Genomic DNA, 24393 nt, shown 5'->3' with positions numbered 1-24393 from the left:
GGAAAATATCACGTGTAAATAATCAACACTCAAGCCTATTATTAAAAAAAATCCGTACTCTAGAAAATGTGGTTGGCGTAAAAGACAATTAACAAAATTCGGTCATCAACACCGACAAAATCGATATATATCACGTGTAAATAATCAACACTCAAGCCTAGTATTATTAAAAAAAATCCGTACTCTAGAAAATGTGGTTGGCGTAAAAGACAATTAACAAAATTCGGTCATCAACACCGACAAAATCGATATATATCACGTGTAAATAATCAACACTCAAGCCTAATATCAAAAAAAAATCCGTACTCTAGAAAATGTGGTTGGCGTAAAAGACAATTAACAAAATTCGGTCATCAACACCGACAAAATCGATATATATCATTCACGACAGTGATTCATGAAAGGTAAAATGTAGACGTTTGTTTTTTTGTGAACTTAGTGCATGTTCTACATTATTGGATGTTTGGATTAAAAGCAATTACACCGGAACTAACTAAAGTATTTAGATACGTATTTGATATTGATAAGCTTGATATCATTATACCATCCTCAGGTTTTACTTCTTTTGAATAATCACGATAAAATAATCACTGAAGGTTTGCACAGATGATGATACATCACGTGACTGAACACAAATAATGTTTTGAAAGCATAAGAAAAGACTGAATAGCAGACATAGTATGCTTTCTTCAATGACGAAAATAGCAAAATAAGATAACCCAAACACTAAACAGAAAATATGGCAGAAAATGACGAGCCCAAAATGATGAAAACGAAAGGCTCGCACGAATTTCATTAGTTTTAAATTCACGTGACTTCACAAAAAAGAGGCGAAATATTCAAACTCATTAGTCGAAAGTAAACTGTCAACGCCATGGCAACAAATAACAAAACAAACAAACAAAAGACGAACAACATTAAAACTGTATACAAAACAAAACATAGAAACTGAAAACTTAGCAACACGACATGTGTTCCAGATAGGGTAAGTAGTCCGGCGTGTTGATTATTAGTAATACTAGTCTAACAGTAAAAGGAGAAGGCGTTCACAACTTCAACAATTGGATAACAACAATACGTATATAAGCAACCGATGTGTATTGAGGGCAAAATAAGACATGAAAGAGGGACGAAAGATACCAAAGGGACAGTCAAACTCATAAATCTAAAACAAACTGACAACGCCGTGGCTAAAAATGAAAAAGACAAACAAACAACAGCAAACACGACACAACATAGAAAACTAAAGAATAAACAACACGAACCCCATCAAAAAACTAGGGGTGTTCTCAGGTGCTCCGGAAGGGTAAGCAGATCCTGCTCCACATGTGGCACCCGTCGTGTTGCTCATGTGATAAAAAATTCGGTAAATAGTCTAATTCGGTAGGTCACATTCATGAAAAAAGATGACTTCGCCGTCTGATTTCTGTTGTAATACCCTACTCATGGAGTGGGTTGATTACACTGTCCCTTCGTCCGTTTCTTGTTACAAACTAGTAAGTTTTTGTATCGAGGAATGATCTAATATATTAATATGGAATGGTATAATGATGAATTCAATTGCATAATAAAGTGTTTCTTCAGATATGCAAGGCAATCATATATTTGACGCGTACTAAGTTTGGACATGTTTTAAAAAAGAGGGACGAAAGATACAAGAGGTAGAGTCAAACCCATAGATGGAAAATAAAATGACAACGCCATGGCTAAAAATAAAAAGACAAACAGACAAATAATAGTACAGAAGACACGACATAGAAAACTAAAGACTAAGCAACACGAACTCCACCAACAACTTGGGGTGATCTCAGGTGCTCCGGAACGATGTTGTTTTGGTGGTGAGAAATAAGTATGAATTGTGCACTGTAAATGATTTCGGTTCTGTTGCACTCTCTCTTCCTGTTTGTCGATCATAGTTTGAACTTTTATACTCATTACTGAAAAATGAATATTTCGTAGGTTTAAAGTAACAAGAGGTGTATTGAGATGCAACTCCTAAGTGTTCGATGTTTCTTTGTGGTGCTTGTTTGCTGGTTCATTGTTGTTTTGTTTAGCGCATTTGGTTGCTGTTTCAATAATGTATGCATAAAATCACATTTCATGTTTTCCCATTAAGAACCCTTTATACAGGAGGGGCGAAAGATACCAGAGGAATATCCAAACTAACAACTTTGTACAGTATTGTCCTTGAAATAAAATAAAACATTGAGAATTCCATTGTGTTTTCAAACGCACCAATAGGTCTGTAATTATTAGACCATTACCAACTAATAGAGCACAAAATAATGAGACATATGCCATTTAACAAAATAGTTTTTGATTGTATATAATCGGATATTTTGTTATCATTTTGATCTTGGTGATTATATTTTCCCTCCAAAATGATAGATACAGAATGATGCTTCCTTCTATATGATGTTGTCAATATAAACAAATCCAAAGAAAATTGAATAATAGAAAATGTCATAACAAAAAAACAAAACTCTAAGGTATATTATAAAAGGGAAGTCCATCAAAATGACAATACCAAAAAGCTCAACTATTTCAACCTACAGAATGATTGGAATACTACTGTCATATTCCTGATTTATACAGGGATTTTCCAAAGAAAAATTAAGAACCAAGAAAAACATTTGACACAAGATTGTTTGTCTGCGTGCTACATTAGTTAGTACCATATATTAAATTTGAGGTATCCTCTGTCCGTTTCCTGAGAAATCTGGTGATGGTGGTTGGTTGTATATGTTGTTCTGTTCATTTTTTTTTTGTAATTCCTGTAGCTTGTACTTTTTTCATGTATTTTGCTCAAGGAATGTTCCTCACAAATTTACACTGTAAAAATGACTGAAACTAAACAAGTTGGTTCTTCGTTAATACAACTGGATTGTAAAGACAAAGAATCTCAACACCTGATATACAAGCTATACAAAGGTAGGTACAATTGATGTATTTCAAAGGATTCCATTAAATTTAAGGATAAAAGTTTGCTGCGTTGAAAAATGAGAAAACAAACCAAAGGGAGTTTAAAATCGGAGGTCAAAGAAAAACAGACAGACAACACCATGTCCAAAATGAAAAATAAACGAAAAGAAAAGCTGCAGTAAAATCGAAACATACACAGAAAACTTACGATTCACCATTGTTGTTCAATACTGAGAAACAAATTCACATAAATGTTCAAACTTGCGTAGGATGCTTTTTTTTTTAAAGAGGACTCATGCATGTGCATTGGGTTGCTGGTTGCAATATTTAATTTTGTCCCTCATTATCAAAGTATAAATCCGGCCGTTGACTTTTCTCTTTTGGATATTGCTAACTTTGACATTTATTTTTTACACCGGATGCCTTTTATAACTTAAAAGCTTCTGTAACAAACGATAAATTAATTCTCCAGTAGCAAATATTTCACGCATGCCGAGAATGAATCCAACATAGAACACATATAAAAGAAAGTTTTTGTTAATGGTTCATTCGAAATTTTTTACGGTCATTTCTACTGTAGTAAAAGATGAACTGATTGATTGTTGGTTGAAATTTATAATATATAAAAAAGAAAATATGTAGTGTTCTCATTTTTGGGAGCCGTAGTAGTTTATTTTCACACCTGTGTCCTTTTTCATTGGTGTTTATGGATATTTGATTACTTACTATTCATGAGAACACAATTTATCATGAATTACATATAACAAACTGTTCTATATTTTTTTTCATTCAGACGGGCACACTTCATATTTTCATGTAAACTTTTGAGATATTGCACCGAGAGAAAAGATTTGTTTTTGTCTCTTAAAAACAGGTGATGCTACCAAATTTTCAATGGAAGATCACGGAGAGTTAAAACTCATTAAAGAAATAGATACCGACAAGGAAGACAATTTCTGGACAGTAGAGATTGAGGTCCGCGATCATGGTGTCCCTAGGCTTGATACGTTTGTTCATATCAATATATTTGTTGAGGATGTTGATGATCATAAGCCGTTCTGGCATCCTGCAAATAATGGAACATATACTGTTTGTAAGTACAAAAATAGTTTAAATCATAAATTATATAAAACGACAAACAGAACGTGATTGCTCCATACTATCATACAAGGCTACTAAGGGGGACATCAAAAGTCCGACATAATTTCTGTTCCTGATAATTGGTAAAAATAATACAGAACTACTTGCCACTGGACGTTAGACAACCAACCATCAGGCAATCAATTTAATAAGTCTTTCGTTCGTAGAATTACTGGGTGTTTACACGGAAATTGTTATGAATATTGTGTAACTTGTTCAAAATCAATTCAAACTAAAGGATACAAATAAAAAGCATATACATATTACAGTTATAGCTTTAATAAGCTTTTATACAACATTTTCTAAGTTTTCTTCTTTTTTAATTCATAGTAAAATATTTTAAAATGAAATGATAATTTATAAGGAGTGATAAAGCAATTGAATTTTAAATTATTTACAGCTATTCCTGAAAATTCTGACGTTGGCACCTTTGTTGCCATGGTGACTGCTATAGATGAGGACAGACCCGGTACAAAACATTCTAAAATCAAATATGCAATCGAAGACATGACAAAAGCATTTACCATTGAAAGCGATACTGGTATGGAATATATTTAATGTTAGGGGATGAATTTTAAAATCAACAACTTGGCCCATTAAAAGCTGAAAATAAATTACTTTGCACAAAACAGTCTGAAAAGTAATATTCTGCAAAACCAAATAAACTTTAATGGCTCATATCTGTAGAAATACAATAAATTGTCTGATATGAATAGCGTACCTGCTTCAAGTTGAATCGATTAAGGAAGAAAGAAAAAAATCTGATAAAATATGATTGAGATGGCTGTCGGGAGGCAGGGGGTGGGGTAACAAAGACCCTCCCAATTTATTAGATTTTTGCCAGGGGACTGTGTTAGTGTAAACAATTTTTTTTAATTAAATTCAAGTTAAATGATATACAGCTGAAAATTGACCAACATAGCTGTTAACAGTAGATCTTTTGAATACACAAATGATTGAAGCGTAAGAAAACACGCGACCTTGAAAGATAAATCAAGATTTCTTTAAAACTTTATTTTCAGTCAGAATTTGTGTTTACAAACTTTTGAGCGGTATATGTGAAAATAAGTAAATATATTAGTTCATAATGTTAAATTATTTAATAATTGTTTGTTCGTGACGTTTCACGATCAGCAACTTGGCTATTTTACGGTGGATATTTATCTTTTACGATAATGACGTCAATGATATTTTCAATTAAAAAACTAATTTGAAAGCATATATTTTATAAAATATATTTAAAAAATCGTTATATAAAAAGACATATTATCAAATTGTAGGAGCCGTCTGAGCTCTGTTGCTTAAGGGTTTGGAAATATTATTTATTTATTCGTCTTTGGTTCAGTTTCAATTTTAAGAAAAACTAATTTTGAAGCATATATCAAATCATATAAAAAAGGTTCTTTTTATAAAAGACTAGTTTCTTTTACCAAATGGTAACAAACGTATGATATCTGTTGCTTAAGGGGTTGGGAATATTTCTTATTTCTACTCTTTGGCTTTAAGCATGTTGGTGTTCTAGTTAAAAGGTTTACCAATAAAAATGTTTTGAATGTTACAAACTATGTTTTATTTTATTGTGTTACAGATAATATTACAAAGATAAACGTACGTTTTTATATTAAATTAACTAAAGAATAAATAGGAATAGTGCATTAAAGTTGACGCCGTATAGTTTTAAAAAGCAATAATTATTGTAGAACCTGAACGGTGTAGTATGTGAAGTAATATGTTTTTTTAAAAGTGAAGAACAAGCTAAAACATTTTTAACGAAGACGAAGACTGCATCTCAATTCGTTATACTGTGTGTGCAAACAGTAACTGTTACATCTTAGTAAGATACTAAAAAAGAAGATGAACAAATATTTAAACAATACAGGCAGGGGCATACATTATCACTCATAGTTAGAGTCATTTTCCCTTAACCGGAACTGAAGATAAGCTATGTATTTGATACAGGATAAGAATGTCTTGTTTTGTGTGCTGCATAGTATCCGTTATTTTCGTGCACGTGCATTATTCATATATACTGTTTCAAAGAAAAAAGTCACATTCTGTAAGTTTCCTTTTTTGTGGTTTTGCTGCAAAAAGATTTGTATTTTGCTATCATATTTTTTTATAAATCATGATCCATTCAACGCAGAAGGTGAAAAGTTAAGATAATTTTCGTTTTGCAAACTGTTTTTGTGATTGATCTTTATATATTTTGTTTTTGTTTATATATTTGTTTACATTCAAGGAAAAATAATTGTTGCTAGTCCAGAGTTAGACCGAGAAGACAAATACCACTACAAATTGTCTGTATCAGCGCATTCATCAGATATGATATCAGAGAAAATATTTGGTGAAATTTCTTTAAAGATTACGGATGAAAATGATAATCATCCAGTGTTTTCTCAGGTAAAAAAAAGTTTTTTTCATAGTAATGCATTGCATTGTTAAAAACATAAATATTTCATCTTTCGAATTACATAAGGAAAGATTTAACAAAAATATATATTCATTTCATGTTCGTCTGCGATCAAAGAGGAATTTTTGTGTTTTGTTTGAAATTGTAGTTTGTTTCCGTTAGGGGAGAATGGGGTAAGTGGACACATTAAGCGTATACACACGTTTCAGCTCGCTGGGACATGGATGATATTTTCCACCTCCGTTCCAATAAATTATGTGTAGACCTTTCTTCATATTTTTAGGCATTTTTTTCCGTTCCTATCACGGGCTTGTTGGAAATCAATGACTAGATCAAACAGCCAAAAAGGACCACTTACCCCATGTATTGGGGTAACTTGTCATAAACGAGTAAATGTAAAAGAAGTGTTCTAAGTCCATTTTCTTGGGTTAATCGTCTCGATTCCACCTTTTATTCCTACCTCCGAATTCTGTCAGATTGATTGATCATAAAAAAAATGTATTTGCGCCCAACTTCCGACTGTCAACTGCATGATGCTAATATTAACCAATATATTAGCTTTTCATACAGCATGTTACTTTTGATTAATTCAGTGTCTATCTCTGCCTTTCAGAAATGGTCTGCAAATTTAACAAAAAGAAATACAGAATTTTTGCTTTCATATTTCAGTCATTGTCGGTTTTTCTTTTAAGGGTATGTGTGGGATGATTTTCGAATATTGTAAATTTTGATTGGTTTGGGAATTTGTTTTGTGTGTTTTGGATGGAAATTTAAATCATGGTTATTTTTGGGGTTTTTTTTTGTGACGTCTTGAAATATACCGATGGGAACAATGGTTCCAGTCATGATTGCTGCGTTCTAAAATCGACCCAACTCTTCCCTTTTAATGGTATGCCATTCTGTTCTGTTTAATTTGTGTTTTCGTCCTGATTATGCATGACACGTTTGTAACTAAATGTCAATCAATCAATCTTCCAAATACATTTATGTATAGTTACAAGGGAAAATGTAAAGCCCTTCTGGAGCACCTGAAGTCGCCTATTAAAGTGTTTTTTTTTTCGGGTCCGTGTTTCTCACATTTGTTTTTAGTTTTCGATGTTATATGTTGTTGTTTGTCCTTGTGTGTCTTGTCTTATTTGTTCCCGGGTTTGTCTGTTATCCACTTTTTTTGGATAGTGTTTCAGCACTTCTTTTTATGAATGTTTTGATTGGGTAAATCTCTAAAATAGTATTTAACGATATTAAGAGGATATAACATATTTAATGATCATGATAACTATTGACAACACAACCCACTATAATAATTGGTCATATTTTGAAACATGTCAATGTTTGTTACACACGAAGTGTGAAAGTTCATGCCCAAACTTTCCAGTACACGACTCATGATACCAATCGCTACATCTCGTACATTTAACCCAGTCTTCATCGTCAGAGTTGTCATCCATGTAGTTCCCGTTACAATAAGTACAGGTGGAGTCAGACTGGTCTTTAGCTAGTGAACTGTCATTCTCCTTGTTTTTAGCCAAACGCTTCTTTGTATTCTTATTTGTCTTAATTCTCTTCTTCAATGTTTGATCCAGTTCTTTTTTCTTCTTCTTTTCCTCCCTCTCCATTTTCCTTTGATCCTTTCCCTCTTGAACTCTGTTTTTCTCTTCTTCTTTTCGTTTCAGTTCATTTAAAAATTCTCTTTCTGTTAGACATCTAGCCTCTGTTACTCGTCTGGTGTTATTCTCCGTTCTTTGTTTGACGACTTCAGGGGTTCTTAGAATTTCCCTCAAATATGTTTTTTCGGATGAAGTTGATGGAACTTGCGGGTTTACGGCAGAGACAGATTGCTCTTCATTGGCGGTTGTAGTTAGTCGCGACTGGTTCTGGTCTTTGCTAACATCATGGCCATTCTCTATTGATGCTTCAACCTCGACATTGAGCACAGACGTCTTTGATGGTCCATATGCCTCTATTGGGATAGCATTCGGTTTAAATGGAAATATTCCAGTAGCTCTGAAGCCACTGAATATATTCACTAGATTATTTTTTTCATTGAAGGCTTGCTTGAATAGGCCACAAAAATCGTAGCGCGTGACTATTCTTCCTGGATTCTGCCTAAGAAATGCCTCACAACATAGATTGTACGACCTTTTCAGCGGTCCAAATACGCTTCTATCGAGTGGCTGTGTCCAGTGCGTTGTATGGGGAGGAAGACAGAACATTTCTATCTGATTAGATACGGCTGTTTCCAACAGATCCACTGTTATGTGTGAAGAATGTCCATCCAGTATGAGCAGAACAGGTCTCTGAGGAGGAAGATTAGGTATAAACAGCTTTTTAAACCAATTATTGAATAAATCTGAATCAATAAATGAACTCTTACTGCATGCAAATAATGTGTTTGCTGGTGCATTGCCCATCAATGCTTGGCTTACTCTTTGTCCCTTAAAGATGAGCATTGGTGGTAGAACTCTTGCCTCTGCGTTCACACAGCATAACGCGGTTACATTTTCTGGGGCTTATCCTTAATGTTCAGTTTATCCATGAAACTTCCAAGCTTTTGAAAGTAAGCTGAAATGACATTTGGATTCAGCATTGAACTTCGTGCTGCGCTTAGACCCTCTGGTATGCGTACAGATAAACATGGATGTCGATCTCTAAACCCTTGCCACCAATCATAACCGGCACTTTTCTTATCATTGTTAAAACAATGCTTTCTCCCCGACCTCACGGCTATCTCGTAGGCTAGCTTTCGGACATCTGTGATAGTTAAACCAAACCCTCTTTCCTCCATTCTTAGTAAATGCCCGACCAAAGCTTCTTCATCCTTTATGGCAAGTACTGTGGGTTTGGTTGCTGGTGAATCCAGATCCATAGTTTTCAGTCTCCGAAGTAGTGTTGTTCTTGGTATATTATACAACTTTGATGCTTTCAATTTAGACATGCCCCCACTCTTTACATGGCGAACCGCTTCTTTCAGACCCTCTTTTGACCACTTTCCTTGCTTTGGAGTCCATCCTTTTTTCTTTCTAGCCATTTTGCTGAAGAAAAAAAAAGATGTAGGTTGTATTGCTTTATATGAGTGTTTTATACATATTTAACAACTGAGACTGCCGTCGATATACAGGACTGCAGGAAACACATATTGTTTACAAACATTGGCTAGTATTTGTAACTTTTTATCAGATTCTTGAGCTTTTTGAGATGTATCCAATTAAACATGTTATTTACCCCCCCCCCCCCCCTCCTTTTTGTTTCTTTTATGATTTGTTCATATGTACCTAAAAATCCTCTGGAAAACCTTTTATAACCTTTTTGTAAGTTTTTATAAGTTTTGATGCACAACACAAAACAATAGAAAAGTAAAGACACATACCAAGTATGTTTATTTTTTAACAATACGAGTTGTCCACTTTCCCCACGGTAATGGGGTAAGTGGACACCTCGGTTGCTGTCGTGTTTTTCAAGAAACGGAAACAAATTTATTCCTTGTCGACCATTTAAAGTGATACATTCTATTATGATGCATTTGTTGTGGCTATTGAATTATAACTAAGCATAAAGGGTGTGTGTGTGCACTGATCTGCTTTAGGATATGTTTTATGCAAATTTCTGTTTTTTTTTAATGAATGCTATGACGTCATATTGAAAGCTACTTGCAACACGGCACCGCTTCTTCTGTTTTACTCAAAGCAGCAATTTTCGACACAGATAAATAAGTCTTTGGGTTTGAATCGTAATCCTTGATATCCAAGTCACATCAAGTCAAGTTATTTTCAACGGAATCCCAAATACATTTATTGTAAAAGACAATTTTGAGAACGTACATATTCGGCGGGTATACGACATGTACGCCGCCATATTGCAGAAGCAGGATGTTTTTATTTAGCTAGTTGTTCATTTTTTATGCCATTGTACTATCAAAAGAATCATTGAAAGTCTCATTTTAAGGCCATATTTGTCGTTTTAAGAATCTCAAGTATGCATTAACGAACGTTTGTCGCCGAACGGGACAGATTTCTGTGTGTTATGTTATTAAAACGAACGTATGATTCATTAGAACTACTAATTATCTCTCACTTCCATTATCGCAACCAGTAAAAAAAATAATATGCCTGAATATTTACTGCTAAGGTGCATTGACCTTCAATTTACCTTTTAACTTTTCTTTGACTTTGTCCGTTGTGTTGATCAGCTACGTGTCCGACGGGAGACAACTCGCATAAAGACAGCTACCGGAAATATCTAACGTGTAGACCACTTACCCCACATGTCCACTTACCCCAATCTCCCCTATATAATTCAATATCATCCGTGATTTAGATTTTTTTAATATACTTCCCATATGAAACATAATAATATTCATGTTATTTTATTTCATGATGCTTTTTGTTGATCAGTTACTTATTTTTTCAAGGAAATATACTCTGCTACTTGGCCTGAAGACACTAAAATAAATTCCGTCTTGCTCACTGTCCGTGCTAGTGATATCGATGAAGGCAGGAACAAAAAGATATCATATTCAATACAAGGTAATAATGACTACATCGTTTCGGTTATTATCTGTATGTGACTGCAGAAATGAATGTCATGCTGGTTGTACGAAAGCCGAGAAGGATCATTCATAATTCATAATTAAAATTCTTGGTTACAAGATACATATGGTCAAAAATAATTGCAGAACCAGCCGGTTACTCTTTCTCAGTACGAATCTACAGATTTAAGATATCATTCTTAAATTCCTCATGCTCAGCTAAAGAGCAACGCATACTGTCATAAAGGTACTTGTTTTTACACGACAGATATAAACTGTTTCCCGAAATAAACTACTGGTAGTTGTAAAAGTATATTTGCGATGATTCACGTGAAAATTTTATCGAAGTTATGTTTAAAATTTGTGCTTCGAATAAGGTCAATAATGGTACATATTTCTTTAACGCCAAAAATAGTATTTTATCTGTGAATTAAATTTCGAACAGATTCAAAATTATTCATGTATTATATATATGGTTATGTTTCGTTCTTATCAATAATCAGGTTATCGTTAGAATTTTCTGTTATTATTTTTAGATGGAAATACGGATGACGGCTGTCGAATGTCTGTTGATAAGAACTCAGGAAAAATATCAACAGATAGCCAACTCGATTTTGAACGTAAACACTCGTGTTTTCTAACTGTTGTCGCGAGTGACGATGGCAACAAACCTTTAGTGACGACAGCTAGCGTTTTGGTCAGTGTTATAGGCGTCAATGAATTCACTCCAATGTTTGTTCGCCAATCCTATACTGTTTCTGTTCTAGAAGATGTAACTTCAGGCAAGCCATTATATTCATGTTAAATGAAAATTAAGTTATTCAGTAATAGTTTTTCTCTACCAATCATAAAAAGAGAGAATTATATTTTTCATGCTGAATATAGTATTTTAGTTTTTAAGAGTGCATATGCTATAAAACCAACACATATGATCTTATTGGGTTATTTTCATTTATATGTGTATATCTTGATACTTTTGAATAATTATTCTCTATGTCAATTCTTGTACAAAATAAACATAAATAGTATGAGTATAGTCAAACCGGCTTAAGAGACCACCTGTATTAAGCAGAGTCCATTATACTATAGTACGTATGAAGTATGTTTATAAATCTACCAGAAGCATATTTTTTTAAACACGTGTGACTTGACGACGTCTTCATTTGTGGTAACGCCATTTCGTAATCTGGACAAAACATTACCCGAAGTGTTATGAAAATACAATAAGTATGAACGACGTGAAGAAAGTCTTTTTTTGAAACATAAATTATAATTATGTTATGATTTAATTGCATGCGTTCTGCAAGCTTTTATGGGTTTTTTTTCATCAGGAACGCTCAACCCAAACATTTGAAAGCCACGAACGTAGAAACGTTTGGAGCTGTATGGCTTAAATATGGGGGTCTCATTGGGGGTTCTAATCCCGGATCCCGCTTAAACTATGTACGTAAGCAATTCTCATTGTCCCGTGTGTCCCGGTAGACTTCATTTCCCGTTTTCAAGGCAAAATAATGTCACTTTCACGTGTCCCGCTTACAAAAAATCGACAATCCCGCGTCACGATTAGACCCCAATGAGACCAACTAAATAGAACAACTTTTAAAACAAATAAAACAATTATCACTCATCTTGTCATGTATTATTTTATTTGCAACAGGAACATCGATAACACAAGTGCAGGCAAAAGACGAAGATCACGGCGATGATGGGGTCATTATTTATTCAATAGCTACCCATTCAGACATTTTCACCGTAGTCAAAGACAGTGGAATAATCCGACCCGTGACTAGATTAGACAGCGAAACAACTGGTTCATATCTGGTAGAAATTCATGCGATTGACCAATCAAAAACTGATAAACGAACAGGAACAACAACTTTGACAGTAGTGGTTGATGATGTAAACGAAGAAGGTCCCTTGTGTCAAACAGTTGCAAGTGTAGAGTTACCTTCATCTTCTATCATTGGAGATCTGGTTTACGAGTTAAAATGCTCTGATTCAGATGTGGGACCAAATGGTGATTTGTCATATACTATTAACAAAGGCAATACGAATGTGGATTTTACAATCGACTCACAAGGTCGCGTAGTTGTGGCTAAAGTATTAAGTAAACCTGACTACAACTTGGAGGTTATCGTGTTTGATGGCGGAATTCCACCAAAGAAAAGTCAAGTTCATATCCAAGTTAATGTCATTGGAGAACCTAAATTTTTGAAGCTACCAAAAACATTAGATATAAATGAAGATGATAAGATAGGAAATATCATATATGTCGTTAAATCTACGTCTAAATACAAGTTTATGAGATTTGCTATCAAATCTGGCAACAGTGATGGTGTATTTGGTATAAATGATGTGTCTGGTGATATTTACTTGATCTCGAAACTTGATAGAGAACAGACACCTTCGTACTCGCTTACATTGCAAATTACGGATACTATTTCAAAACTTACATCTACAAGTCCAATTAATATTCGGATAAAGGACTCCAACGATAACATACCAACATTTGATAACAATTTCTACGAATTTTCAGTTGTTGAAAATATCCCAATAAAAACGAGCATAGGTCAGGTTTTAGCAAAGGATGACGATGTTGGAATTAATGCAGATATGGTATATTCCGTCCAATCAGGGAACATTGGAAATACGTTTACTATATCAACAGATGGGGAACTTGTTTTAAACAAAGCATTAGATGCTGAAGCTATTGCAGATTACACCTTAACAATAACCGCGCATGATAAAGGCAAACCGTCATTAACCGGAACCACAACCGTTGTCGTTCTTGTAAAGGACTTTGATGAATTTCCGATCACTTTTATTACTGGTAATCGTTTTAAATATACAATGCATGAAAATGCCCCTCTTGGTGCTTTTATCTTGGCAGTTAAGGCGGAAGATCCGGATAAAGATGCGCAAATGCATTATCAAATTACAGACGGAAATGATGGCTCTTTTACTATTGATAGTAAGTCAGGGAACATACTACTAGGTAGACGTGTGGACCGTGAAAACGTTCCGGAATATAACTTAACAGTAGTAGCTGACAATGGGGCAGGTGACAAAACATCAACAATCGTTGCGATTACAGTGTCTGATATAAATGACAATGACCCATATTGTAAGCAACATTTCATCTCGGCAAAAGTACATGAAAACGAGACTAGTGGAACCATAGTAACGAAAGTACAGTGTGATGACAAAGATATTGCAAAAAATGCCAATTTGATGTATAGCATTATATCTGGAAATACTGCAAACGGATTCCGATTAAACAACACCAACATTGTCGTAAATAGTCCACTTGGTTACGAATCAATTAATAATTACATAATTGGAATAGAAGTCAAGGATCAAGGGAGTCCTCCGAGGTCATCGTCCATTTTAGTAGCAATTGACGTTGTTCCGTTTTATAAATTGCCTAAACTTTACGAAACGAGGGTGAAAATAAACATCAGTGAAGGTATAACTGTTGGAACTACAGTTTACGACATAGATGCCACTTTAAATGGGGCAACGGAAGGGACCTGGAACGTCCCTGGAGATTTAGAGTACATTTTACAAAGTTTAAATGACGCAAAATATTTTTCAACGGACGTGAATACTGGTGAAATAATTATATCTGGAAATCTAGACAGAGAGAATATAAAACGTCATAAGTTGATTGTCAAATGCGTAAACAGATATAATAGAAATTTGTATGATATTTTGACTATTGAAATTGACGTGTTCGATGTCAATGATAATTCGCCGTTCTTTTCGAACGCTGCTTACATCTTTCTCGTTGACGAAGATGCAAAGACAGATGCCTCTGTAGGAAAAGTAGAAGCTGTTGATTATGATATCAATGAAAACGCTGAATTAGAATATGGCATCGTTGCTGGTGAACGTTCAGATTCGTTTGTCATTAATTCAACTTCCGGAATAATATCCGTTAACAACTCTCTTAACGCTTCAGTACAGAAGGGTTATGTAATGTCAGTTGTAGTTACTGACAACGGCAGTCCAAGACGTAGTAGTAGAGCTAAGGTTATGATTAAGGTCAATGATATAAACAACCATAAGCCTCGTTTTCGACAAAATATTTATTATGTTGATGTTAGGGAAGATGTTGATATCGGAGACATCATCTACCAACTACAAGCAGATGATCCTGATCTTGATTCAAATGGCAAGGTGACATATTCAATAGAATCTGGGAATGATGAAATAAATTTCGGAATACATTTAAAAGAAGGTCATATCTATATATCTGAAAAACTTGATAGAGAGAAAACCGAAACGTATAATATGGAAATATTAGCCAAAGATGGTGGTGTTCCATCTAAAACATCGACAACAACATTACGTGTAACTGTAATTGATGTAAATGACAACAATCCTATATTTTCGCGTGCGATTTATGATGTAAAAATTGACAGATTTATTGCAGCAGGAACAGTGATTGCAAAAGTTCATGCAACTGATTCTGATAAAGATTTAAATTCGAAAATTGATTTCTTTTTAATTGATGGGAATGAAGATAATTTCTTTTTGATAAATATAAGCACAGGAGAAATAAAGACGAATGCGTTTCTTCATATGGCAGCAGATTTTCACAAAGTTGTAATTAAAGCAGCAGATAACGGATATCCCAGGTTAATTGCGACGGCTAAAGTGAATATAGCAATTTATCCTTCCGTAATCAATCAAGGATCTCATTTTGAATTCAGTGTACCAGAAAATGTTTCAATAGGAACGTATGTTGGCAAAGTACTACAGGATGATATTCATGGTCAACAAGGCCAAGCATATTTTAGTTTGTTAGGTGGAGACAGTATTAGTTTATTTTCAATCGAGCAAGCTAGCGGAATATTGAGGACAGAGAAGTTTTTCAACAGGGAGGATGAAGATGAGTATTTGTTAACCATATTCATCGTAGACAGCATGAATAATAAAACGAACTATCATAAATTAGTTCATGTTATAATTGACGACATAAATGATAACAATCCTTGGTTTTTAATGCCATATAGAGAAATTTCTGTGGTAGAAAATAGTCCAGTTGGTCTGCCTGTAGTACACTTCACAGTAACAGATGAGGACATTAATGAAAATGGAAACATTACTTTATTCATTGACCCATCAGATCCTCTGGCAAATGCTCTATTTGAAATGAACAATGAGAAATCAAGTCTTGTCCTTAAAATTATACCGGACTATGAGATGATATCTGATCTAGCCTTAACTATATTTGCTGAGGATGCAGGCTATCCCTCAAGGACGGCAACAGCTGAAGTAGTGGTTAATATTATAGATGTAAAGGATACCAAACCATACGAGGATAAACCAGCTACTTATTTTTCATTGGAATGTGCAATAAATGCACACAATGGCGACAGTTTAACAACATTCACACCTCATGATTTTGGAATATACCAGTCATTAGCAGACCCCGTAAGGTTTTTAACCATGAATAAAGGAGGTGTGTTTGACATACACCCAGATAGGGGTGATTTGTATGTTCAAAATGAAAATTTTTTATACAGGGATACTCGATATGTTATGTGGGGTATAGCTCAAGCGAAGACGAATGGTACATGGAATAGTGCTGCTGGTGTAATTCGTGTTGATACCCTGATTCCAAACCAACATATGGTGATAATAGAGCATGGTGTTCCAGTTACTACAGTCAAAGCGCAAAGGTGTGAATATAAAAATTGTTTAAACAAAATCATCAAACTTTCAGATGCTTACAATTGTGTACGTCAGGAGCGCGGTGCGTCTACGACAGACTCGTCGGTAACGCTCGAACCAAAAAGTTAAAAGGAAAAATGAAGTACTTACTTTAAAAGCAAATGTACTGAGCTAAGTGGATTTCTCTGTACTGCACGTTGTCAAGACGAAACAAACAATTATCAAAGGCTACAGTAATGTCCGAATTAAAAATTTAGAATGACTAGTGGATAAACTCAATGAATATGCAACAAATATTCTTTAGTTCATTGTACACGATGAGGGGAATATAAATGCTGCAATTTAAGTTATATTCTTTATATATAAAATAAATTGATCAATATAAATAATATTTCTCCTCTTCCACGTTTAAACGATGTATCATCTATTGGAAAGCAAATGTCCCCTTTTCCAATATTATATATTTTCTTTCAAATAATCTAATATTCCAGAAATTGGATTTGAAAATATTGTTTCAAGGTCATTCATATTCTTATGTTAAGAATTTTGTTTTTTTTTATTATTTCTTACTGTTTTGTAATTCTTTTGTATGTTTTTCTCATTCAACAAAGCTTTCAAACAGTTGCAAATATTTTTTGATATTCCAAATGAGGTCTGATTGATGAACATGAAATTTTAACTCTACATACAGGTAGTAGATTGACACGAATTAAAGCATTCAATTTAGACTGCCAAAATGAGGATATGTTGAAAAGGAACTGTGAATTGGCGTTTGAATGGAATATTCATAGAGTTATTGGAAGAACTCTTGAACGGGCAGAGATAATTTTACTTCACCTTCACAAGTAATGAATTAAAAAACCCGATTCCGATGTAGCCGTGTACCTGGCATCCATTTTAGGAAACTAGTCCTACATCAAAAAACGGTATAAAACCGAGTACTTTATTTTAATATGAGAGTGACAAATCAAACGTTAATATATTTTAAACTGTTTTTTAGGAATATGTTAAAGTATGCATTGCAGGCATTATTTCCTCTAGAAAATCGAGTTGGGATATGGGATATAATAAACGAGGATACTGTCGTGGGCAGACGAAAGTTGTTGTCAACTGGGTAAGATTTTCGTAAATGTATATAATTATATGTAATCAGAAAAATGGAATCTGATATTGTTTTTCATAATACTTTTTGGTAATTTACACTGTTTACTCAATCTAAGCATATCCCAGACAACTTTAGCAACACGTACAAGTATGAAAAGATAACAGTACAATCCGTTTTTTTGTTGACATTACGAATATATTTAGGTATACAGATTAAATACTAGTACCATTAATTAAACACTCAATGAGGTGTGTAACACCTTAATTTTGTTTTTATTAATTGTTACCTGTCTTAAAGTTAAAATAGCTAAACATATACAAAACAAATAAATATATCTACTCCTTTGTCTTTATTTTAGATCGAAATCCCTAGTATACGTTGTCAAAGATCGGACAACAGATACTTTAGAAGGGGTTCAAAAAGAAAAATCATTCTTAACCCAAAACGACATTTTGAAAGTCCTTCGTCGATCAGATGATGGTACACCAGCATACCTTCTCGAATCTAAATCATTTGATACCTTTCCTGTAAATTCGGTTAGTCCGTACAGACAGGAAGAACCTTCCCCGCCATCTTGGTTCCAGACAGATGTAGGAATAGCTGTCGTATTGACCATCATCTTCAGTTTGATATTATTAGCCATCATATTGTCATTATATTTCTATTGCACCAGAGAAAGTTCAGAGGGGTAAGAAATATTTATACAATATTGAACTGTTTTAATGTTTGTCATGACAATGCGTTGATCATTATAGTTTTTAAAAAATAAGACGAATACTTTAATTTATTTGTAACTCTGATATTTGGCGTTGATATGTGTCGGCTTCAGTCAAAACTATTACGTTAAATTTGTAGAATGAAAATAACGTCATCCCATTTAGTATCATCAGCTCAGTAGTGAGATTCTGTTCTGATATAGAACATCATTGGTGGTGTCATTTTCGGTAAATTTACTACTCAACATATAAGATTTACACGAAACACTTATGTTTTTATTTGCAAGGAGAAAGATGGCCTTATTCAAAATGTGCACAACTTTTTGAGAGTTTTTGTTCTATGTGATCTTCACCTTTATAATTGATTTGGTCATCTAGTTGTCAAATTTGAGTGCCAGTGATGAGCCTGATTACAATCATTATAATTATTTTTATAACCTGTTAAATCCACGAACAAGCATTGCAACCAGCCTATTTATGTGTTTGCCCCCTAATGATAGCTTACTGAAGTAGTTGTACTAGTATGCACTTGATGGACATATTTCATTATTTTGTACATAAATCCGTTAATAGTTTTCACGTTTGAATTGTTTTATATTTGTCATTTCTTGGCCTTTTATAGCTGACTATGCGGTTTAGGCTTTGTGTATTGTTGAAAACTGGACGATGACCTATAATTTTTAATTTCTGTGTCCTTTAATCTCTTGTGCAGAGTTTTCTCATTGGCAATCATACCACGTCTTCTTTTTTTTTTATACTTCCTGAATTTCTGGCGCTTCATTACATCATGCTTTTATTATTATAATAGTTTAACAGAATTTGCAAGACGGATAAACGTATCAAAAAAGTGAAATCACAAAAATACTGAACTCCGAGGAAAATTAAAAAAGAAAAGTCCCTAATCAAATGCTAAAATCAAGGCTCAAACACATCAAACGAACGGATATATACAACTGTCCTATTCCTGACTTGGTACAGGCATTTTCTCATGTTAAAAGTATAAAATAATTTGCATGGTTGATTTTGCACATTCCTCAATTTTAACATTAACATTGTAATATAAGTATGCATGTATTATTATATACGTCGAATCTTAATTCTAAAATGACAACCCTTTTCTTAAATCAGAAGATACAAAATTCTTTTTGAAAACGGAATAAGGTTAAATTTAATGTTAGTATAATTGATAAGAGAGGAAAAATGTAATGGTCTTTGTAAATGTACATGTGAAATCAACGTAGTTATCACTGGTTATTAATAATAACCCTTAAACTCCTAAAACAAGTTAGTATTTGTTAATTGCATTTTTTGTCTTTTTTTATAGATTTGTTGGATCATCAAAACTTTTTATTAAATGTAAGTGGATTTCTATGGTGATATGTATATAAAAGATAGATATATTAAAGATAGTCTTTCGATTACTAGCCATGACAGCAAACAAGACCTTGCTGGAAAAAGAATGGCAGAAGATCCCAAAGGGATTTTTAAGTTTTTAGTGTCTATTATACTTAAGCATGGATTTCGCCATATTTGTTCATACATCTACAATTAATTGCTCAGTTATTCGCGGCATGCATTTTTATTGGAAGACACAAATTTTAGGCAAACAGTACATTTTGTTTGTTATAATTTTGTCAAAATTTTACAATTTGGTATGACAATAAAAACCAGACCTCATTCCAAATCTCCTTATAATTATTTATCACTTTTTCGAATGGGGCTTTTTTGACTGAACGAAATAGAAGGTTTTTTTTATCACTGAATTAAATATTCAAGGGTGCAACAATATGACACTTCCTTTAAACTGCAGCATGGCAATTATTTAAAGTTCGTGTCCATATAGCTCATTTTCTAAGATTTATTAGACTTAGGTTTAAGATAATATTTCGTTTTTATTTAATTATTAAGAATACATTTTTTTTTTTCAATTTGATTTCATTTTAGTATTAATAATACGATACAATTGAGAAAGTGAATGGGGAATGTGCCAAAGCGACAACAACCCGACCATGGAGCAGACAACAGCCGAAGGCCACCAATGAGTCTTCAATGTAGCGAGAAACTCCCGCACCCGGAGGCGTCCTTCAGCTGGCCCCTTAAAAAATATGTTGACTAGTTCAGTGATAATGGAGCATACTAAACTCCGAATTATACACAAGAAACTAAAATTAAAAATCATACGAGACTAACAAAGGCCAGAGGCTCCTGGCTTGGGACAGGCGCAAAATTGCGGCGGGGTTAAACATGTTTATGAGATCTCAACCCTCCCACTATATCTCTAGCCAATGTAGAAAAGTAAAAGCATAACATTCGCACATTAAAATTCAGTTCAAGAGAAGTCCGTGTCCAATGTAAGAAGATGTAACAAAAGAAAATAAACAAAATGACAATAATACATAAATAAAAACAGACTTCTAGCAGTTAACTGACATGCCAGCTCCAGGCCTCAATTAAAGTGATTGCCGAAATATTATGTCTTCATCAAATGAATATCAGGCACAATTCCTCCCGTTAGGGGTTTAGTATCATACTATCATAAAATATATGAGAACTTATTTTTCTATTCGTTTATAACTCGTTTGTTTTGTTTGCTAGTTCCAAGCGAGAGTGACATGTTATCTGACCAAGACTATCCAGACAACAGACATTCAAGGCCATTCAAACCATGGAACGCATCGTGCACGTCAATAAATGGTACACAAAATGAATACCAAAATAGACAAGAAAGATGGGAAGAAATGCTGGACAAGGCAGGTTTAGGATTTCAGACTTTGAGAAAGCCAATCGGGCCACCTATGCCATATCATCTTAACCGCACGAAGAGCGATTTAACACAAAAGAAGCTCAACCCCTGGGTATTTAAATACAGAGACGATAAGCCGGATGTCGATCAATTGAATAATTCTTTAACTGCCTATTCAACGAAGGTACAAAGGTACAGCGATTATTAAGACGCCTTGTCCGTAAATGTCCAAATTATATTACGTTAAATAAACTACTGAAACAAACTATCAACAACTTTTATTGGGTTGGTTATATATACATATACTTTCGTTGTTTTGATTATACTAGTACATACAATCTTATTTGAAGACATTTTGAACATAAACATGTTTGATGTTTATGTAAGTGAAGTTCAACTCTCAAGTATGTACTTTGTTTGCTGAGATTTTTGTAAATCTAGTTAATAAAATTATGTTATTGTGCCAAAACTTTTTTTTTGACTCCACCAGGCAGTGTTTATCATGGTGGTTCAGCTATTCCTTTGTGTTCTTCGTTGATTAAAACCTTCAAACGTTTTATTTATTTGTCTTATCCAAACTTATGAGCGTACCTGATTTAGGTTATTCTAGGGAATCTAAGTGTGCACGCAGATCATACTGTTTGCTCTTACTCTATTTAATTGTTCGCCACTTGTCATGATCATTGTAAATTAAATCAAACTGAGGACGAACAATGGCTCTTTACCTAATACATTTAATATGACCTTACCAAAGGCAAATATGCGACTTTCTTGTTTTGTCTTTGTTAAATTAGTTATGTTATTTCAACGTTAATAGCTGTCCTATAGATTGAACCATCAATAATTTAATTTTGGATGTAACGCGTCTTCTGATTGGCTGACGTTATTTTGTTATGAGCCCATAGACATAATTTAGTCATGTGACCGTGACGTCATCAACGTTTTTTCATGGTTTTCTACGGTTTAAAATAGAATTTAGAATTAAATTATAAGAAATGACTATTATTTTTTCTGTCTATTCGAAATAACATAAACAAGATGTGTGCAATAGAAAAGTTGAGATAACAGTTGTCGTTCCGATGGGAACTCCTAAAAATCCAATGGGAAAAGCACTTTTTTTCCGATGGAAACTTTAACTTTTCCCATGAGAACTTCGAATATTCCCATGGGAATTTTTAAATTTGCCATGGGAAATGTACTTTTAATCAACTGTGGGGGCAACAGTGACAACGGTGACATATTGTGACATATGGGAAAATTTAATTTTTTGATTATCTATCACTAGGGCAAAAAATATTTTTGATATCTTGTAAACCGAAAAAGTCAGATTTGCCAATTTTGAAATTGCAAATTTGTCCCGCACAGTGTTAACTATATACACAAACGTTCCTCATATTATCATGTACATAAAAGTGTTATAATTTAACAGCAATGTTATCATTTAACAGCAACATGTTCAGAATTTAGCAATTAAACCGAAAAAGTCAAGATAGTCATGCGATTTATATTACCATAAAAAAAGCATTGATAAGGTATCAGAGCAATGAAAGAAAACTTAGACACATTCAAGATTTTATTTCAAATCAATAACTACGAAACATCTTTTAAATTGTTACTGACACTGAAAAAATTGAGATAATGTGACCCTTTTCCTCTTTACACAAATGTCTTCTTCCTTAACTTTGTCTAATAGATACTAAAAGTCTTTTCGCCTTTGAGGCTACGCTCATGTTCTCAGGATGGCTAGTCTTTACTCAAGTCTAGCCATTGGTAATCGTTTCAGTTGTTAATTATACGGAGTGTCTATTCGTCCGGCTAGCCGGACGAATAGTTAAGAATCTCTATTCGTCCGGCCATCCGTCTGCGGATGCGCAAATATTCAATACCAATAAAAGTGTCATGTGACGTGGAAAGTGTCCCGGATGAGGTGTCGGATAACACACGCGCGTATGCAATGGACGTCTTGAGAGTTGGAGATCGTGATTCATATTTAAAGATGTCATAGAGAAAACCAGAGAGAATGAGATTGCCTTAAACAAATGTCTTTAGGAGTGATTCCAGAACAATACGGCGTATACATAATTACTGTGAGGAATAAGCCTGAAATTAAAGTGAAATTGATGATTTACCCCCATTTACCTAATGGAGGCAAAACGCATTCGGAAAAAATACTATATCAAACTTGCTTGGATGCATTATTTTTTAGTTATACTACAACGCAGATCTATTAACATACTGATATGCCTGGACTGGGAATAAGACACCAGGGTTTGGGTATCCCTCTTTTTTTTGTTGTGTCAAATATACATTTTATTTCTAAATTTTTTTTTATCGAAAACACAATCCTCCTTTTGGGTGCCTACCCTTCTCAAATTTCATATGAATTAAAAATTGCCGAACAATTTAAATGAAGAATGGTGCATAATCATATGTGGACCTTACTTTAACCAAACTTCACAGAAAGTATAAATTCAGGATCTTTTGAAATCATAGATGAAGCCAATAATGATTGGCCCGACAATTTCCCTTACAGGAAATTCATAGGCAGAACAACAAAAATGAGAATCATTTTTGCACCCCCCCCCCCCCTAAACCCAAGTTCCTTTAGAATATTAGAATAAAAAAAATCTGAATCAAATGTATGTTGTTTTTTTTTATATAAGAATGAGTTTTTTTTTTCATAAAACGAGGTTAGACATTATATATTTTAAAACAACCCGTGCTTCATTCAAAACCTTCAAAACACGATGTTATATCTTCATCATTATACATTTGGCCGGAAAAATAGCGAAAAACCGTAAAATTGCTATTTTTCCGGCTTGCCGGATTAATGGACATTTTTGACTATTTGTCCGGCTAGACGGACGAATAGCCACTGCCTTAATTATATATAATGTTCTCTGGATGGCTAGTCTTTACTCTAGTCTAGACACTAGTAATTGTTTCTGTTGTTAATGTTCTCTGGATGGCTAGTCTTTACTCTAGTCTAGACATTAATAATCGTTTCAGTTGTTAATGTTCTCTCTTTATGTTATTATGTTTAGATTATAGTCATACATGTATGTGTCCACACTTGTCTTAAAAAATCCCATATCTTAATATGTTATATAGCTGAGGAAAGATACGCGTTTCATTGTACATACTTCCTTCTTT

At 33.8% G+C, this 24393-nt stretch overlaps 1 protein-coding gene across 1 annotated transcript in view; it reads left to right on the top strand.

Moving 5' to 3' along the window:
• The first annotated feature begins 2818 nt into the window (after positions 1–2818).
• LOC143066792 (protocadherin gamma-A5-like) overlaps positions 2819–24393 on the top strand; it is a 29758-nt gene continuing 8183 nt past the window's right edge. Inside the window, exons 1-4 of the mRNA XM_076239982.1 lie at positions 2819–2931; positions 3797–4015; positions 4463–4603; positions 11534–11779. Coding sequence (XP_076096097.1) covers positions 2841–2931; positions 3797–4015; positions 4463–4603; positions 11534–11779 — 697 coding nt within the window. The 5' untranslated portion in view covers positions 2819–2840. The remainder of the gene's footprint in view (positions 2932–3796; positions 4016–4462; positions 4604–11533; positions 11780–24393) is intronic.

This window comes from Mytilus galloprovincialis, chromosome 1 (genome assembly GCF_965363235.1).
Source record: "Mytilus galloprovincialis chromosome 1, xbMytGall1.hap1.1, whole genome shotgun sequence".
Taxonomy (NCBI): Eukaryota; Metazoa; Mollusca; class Bivalvia; order Mytilida; family Mytilidae; genus Mytilus; species Mytilus galloprovincialis.
This window is presented reverse-complemented; position numbering and strand designations above follow the sequence as displayed.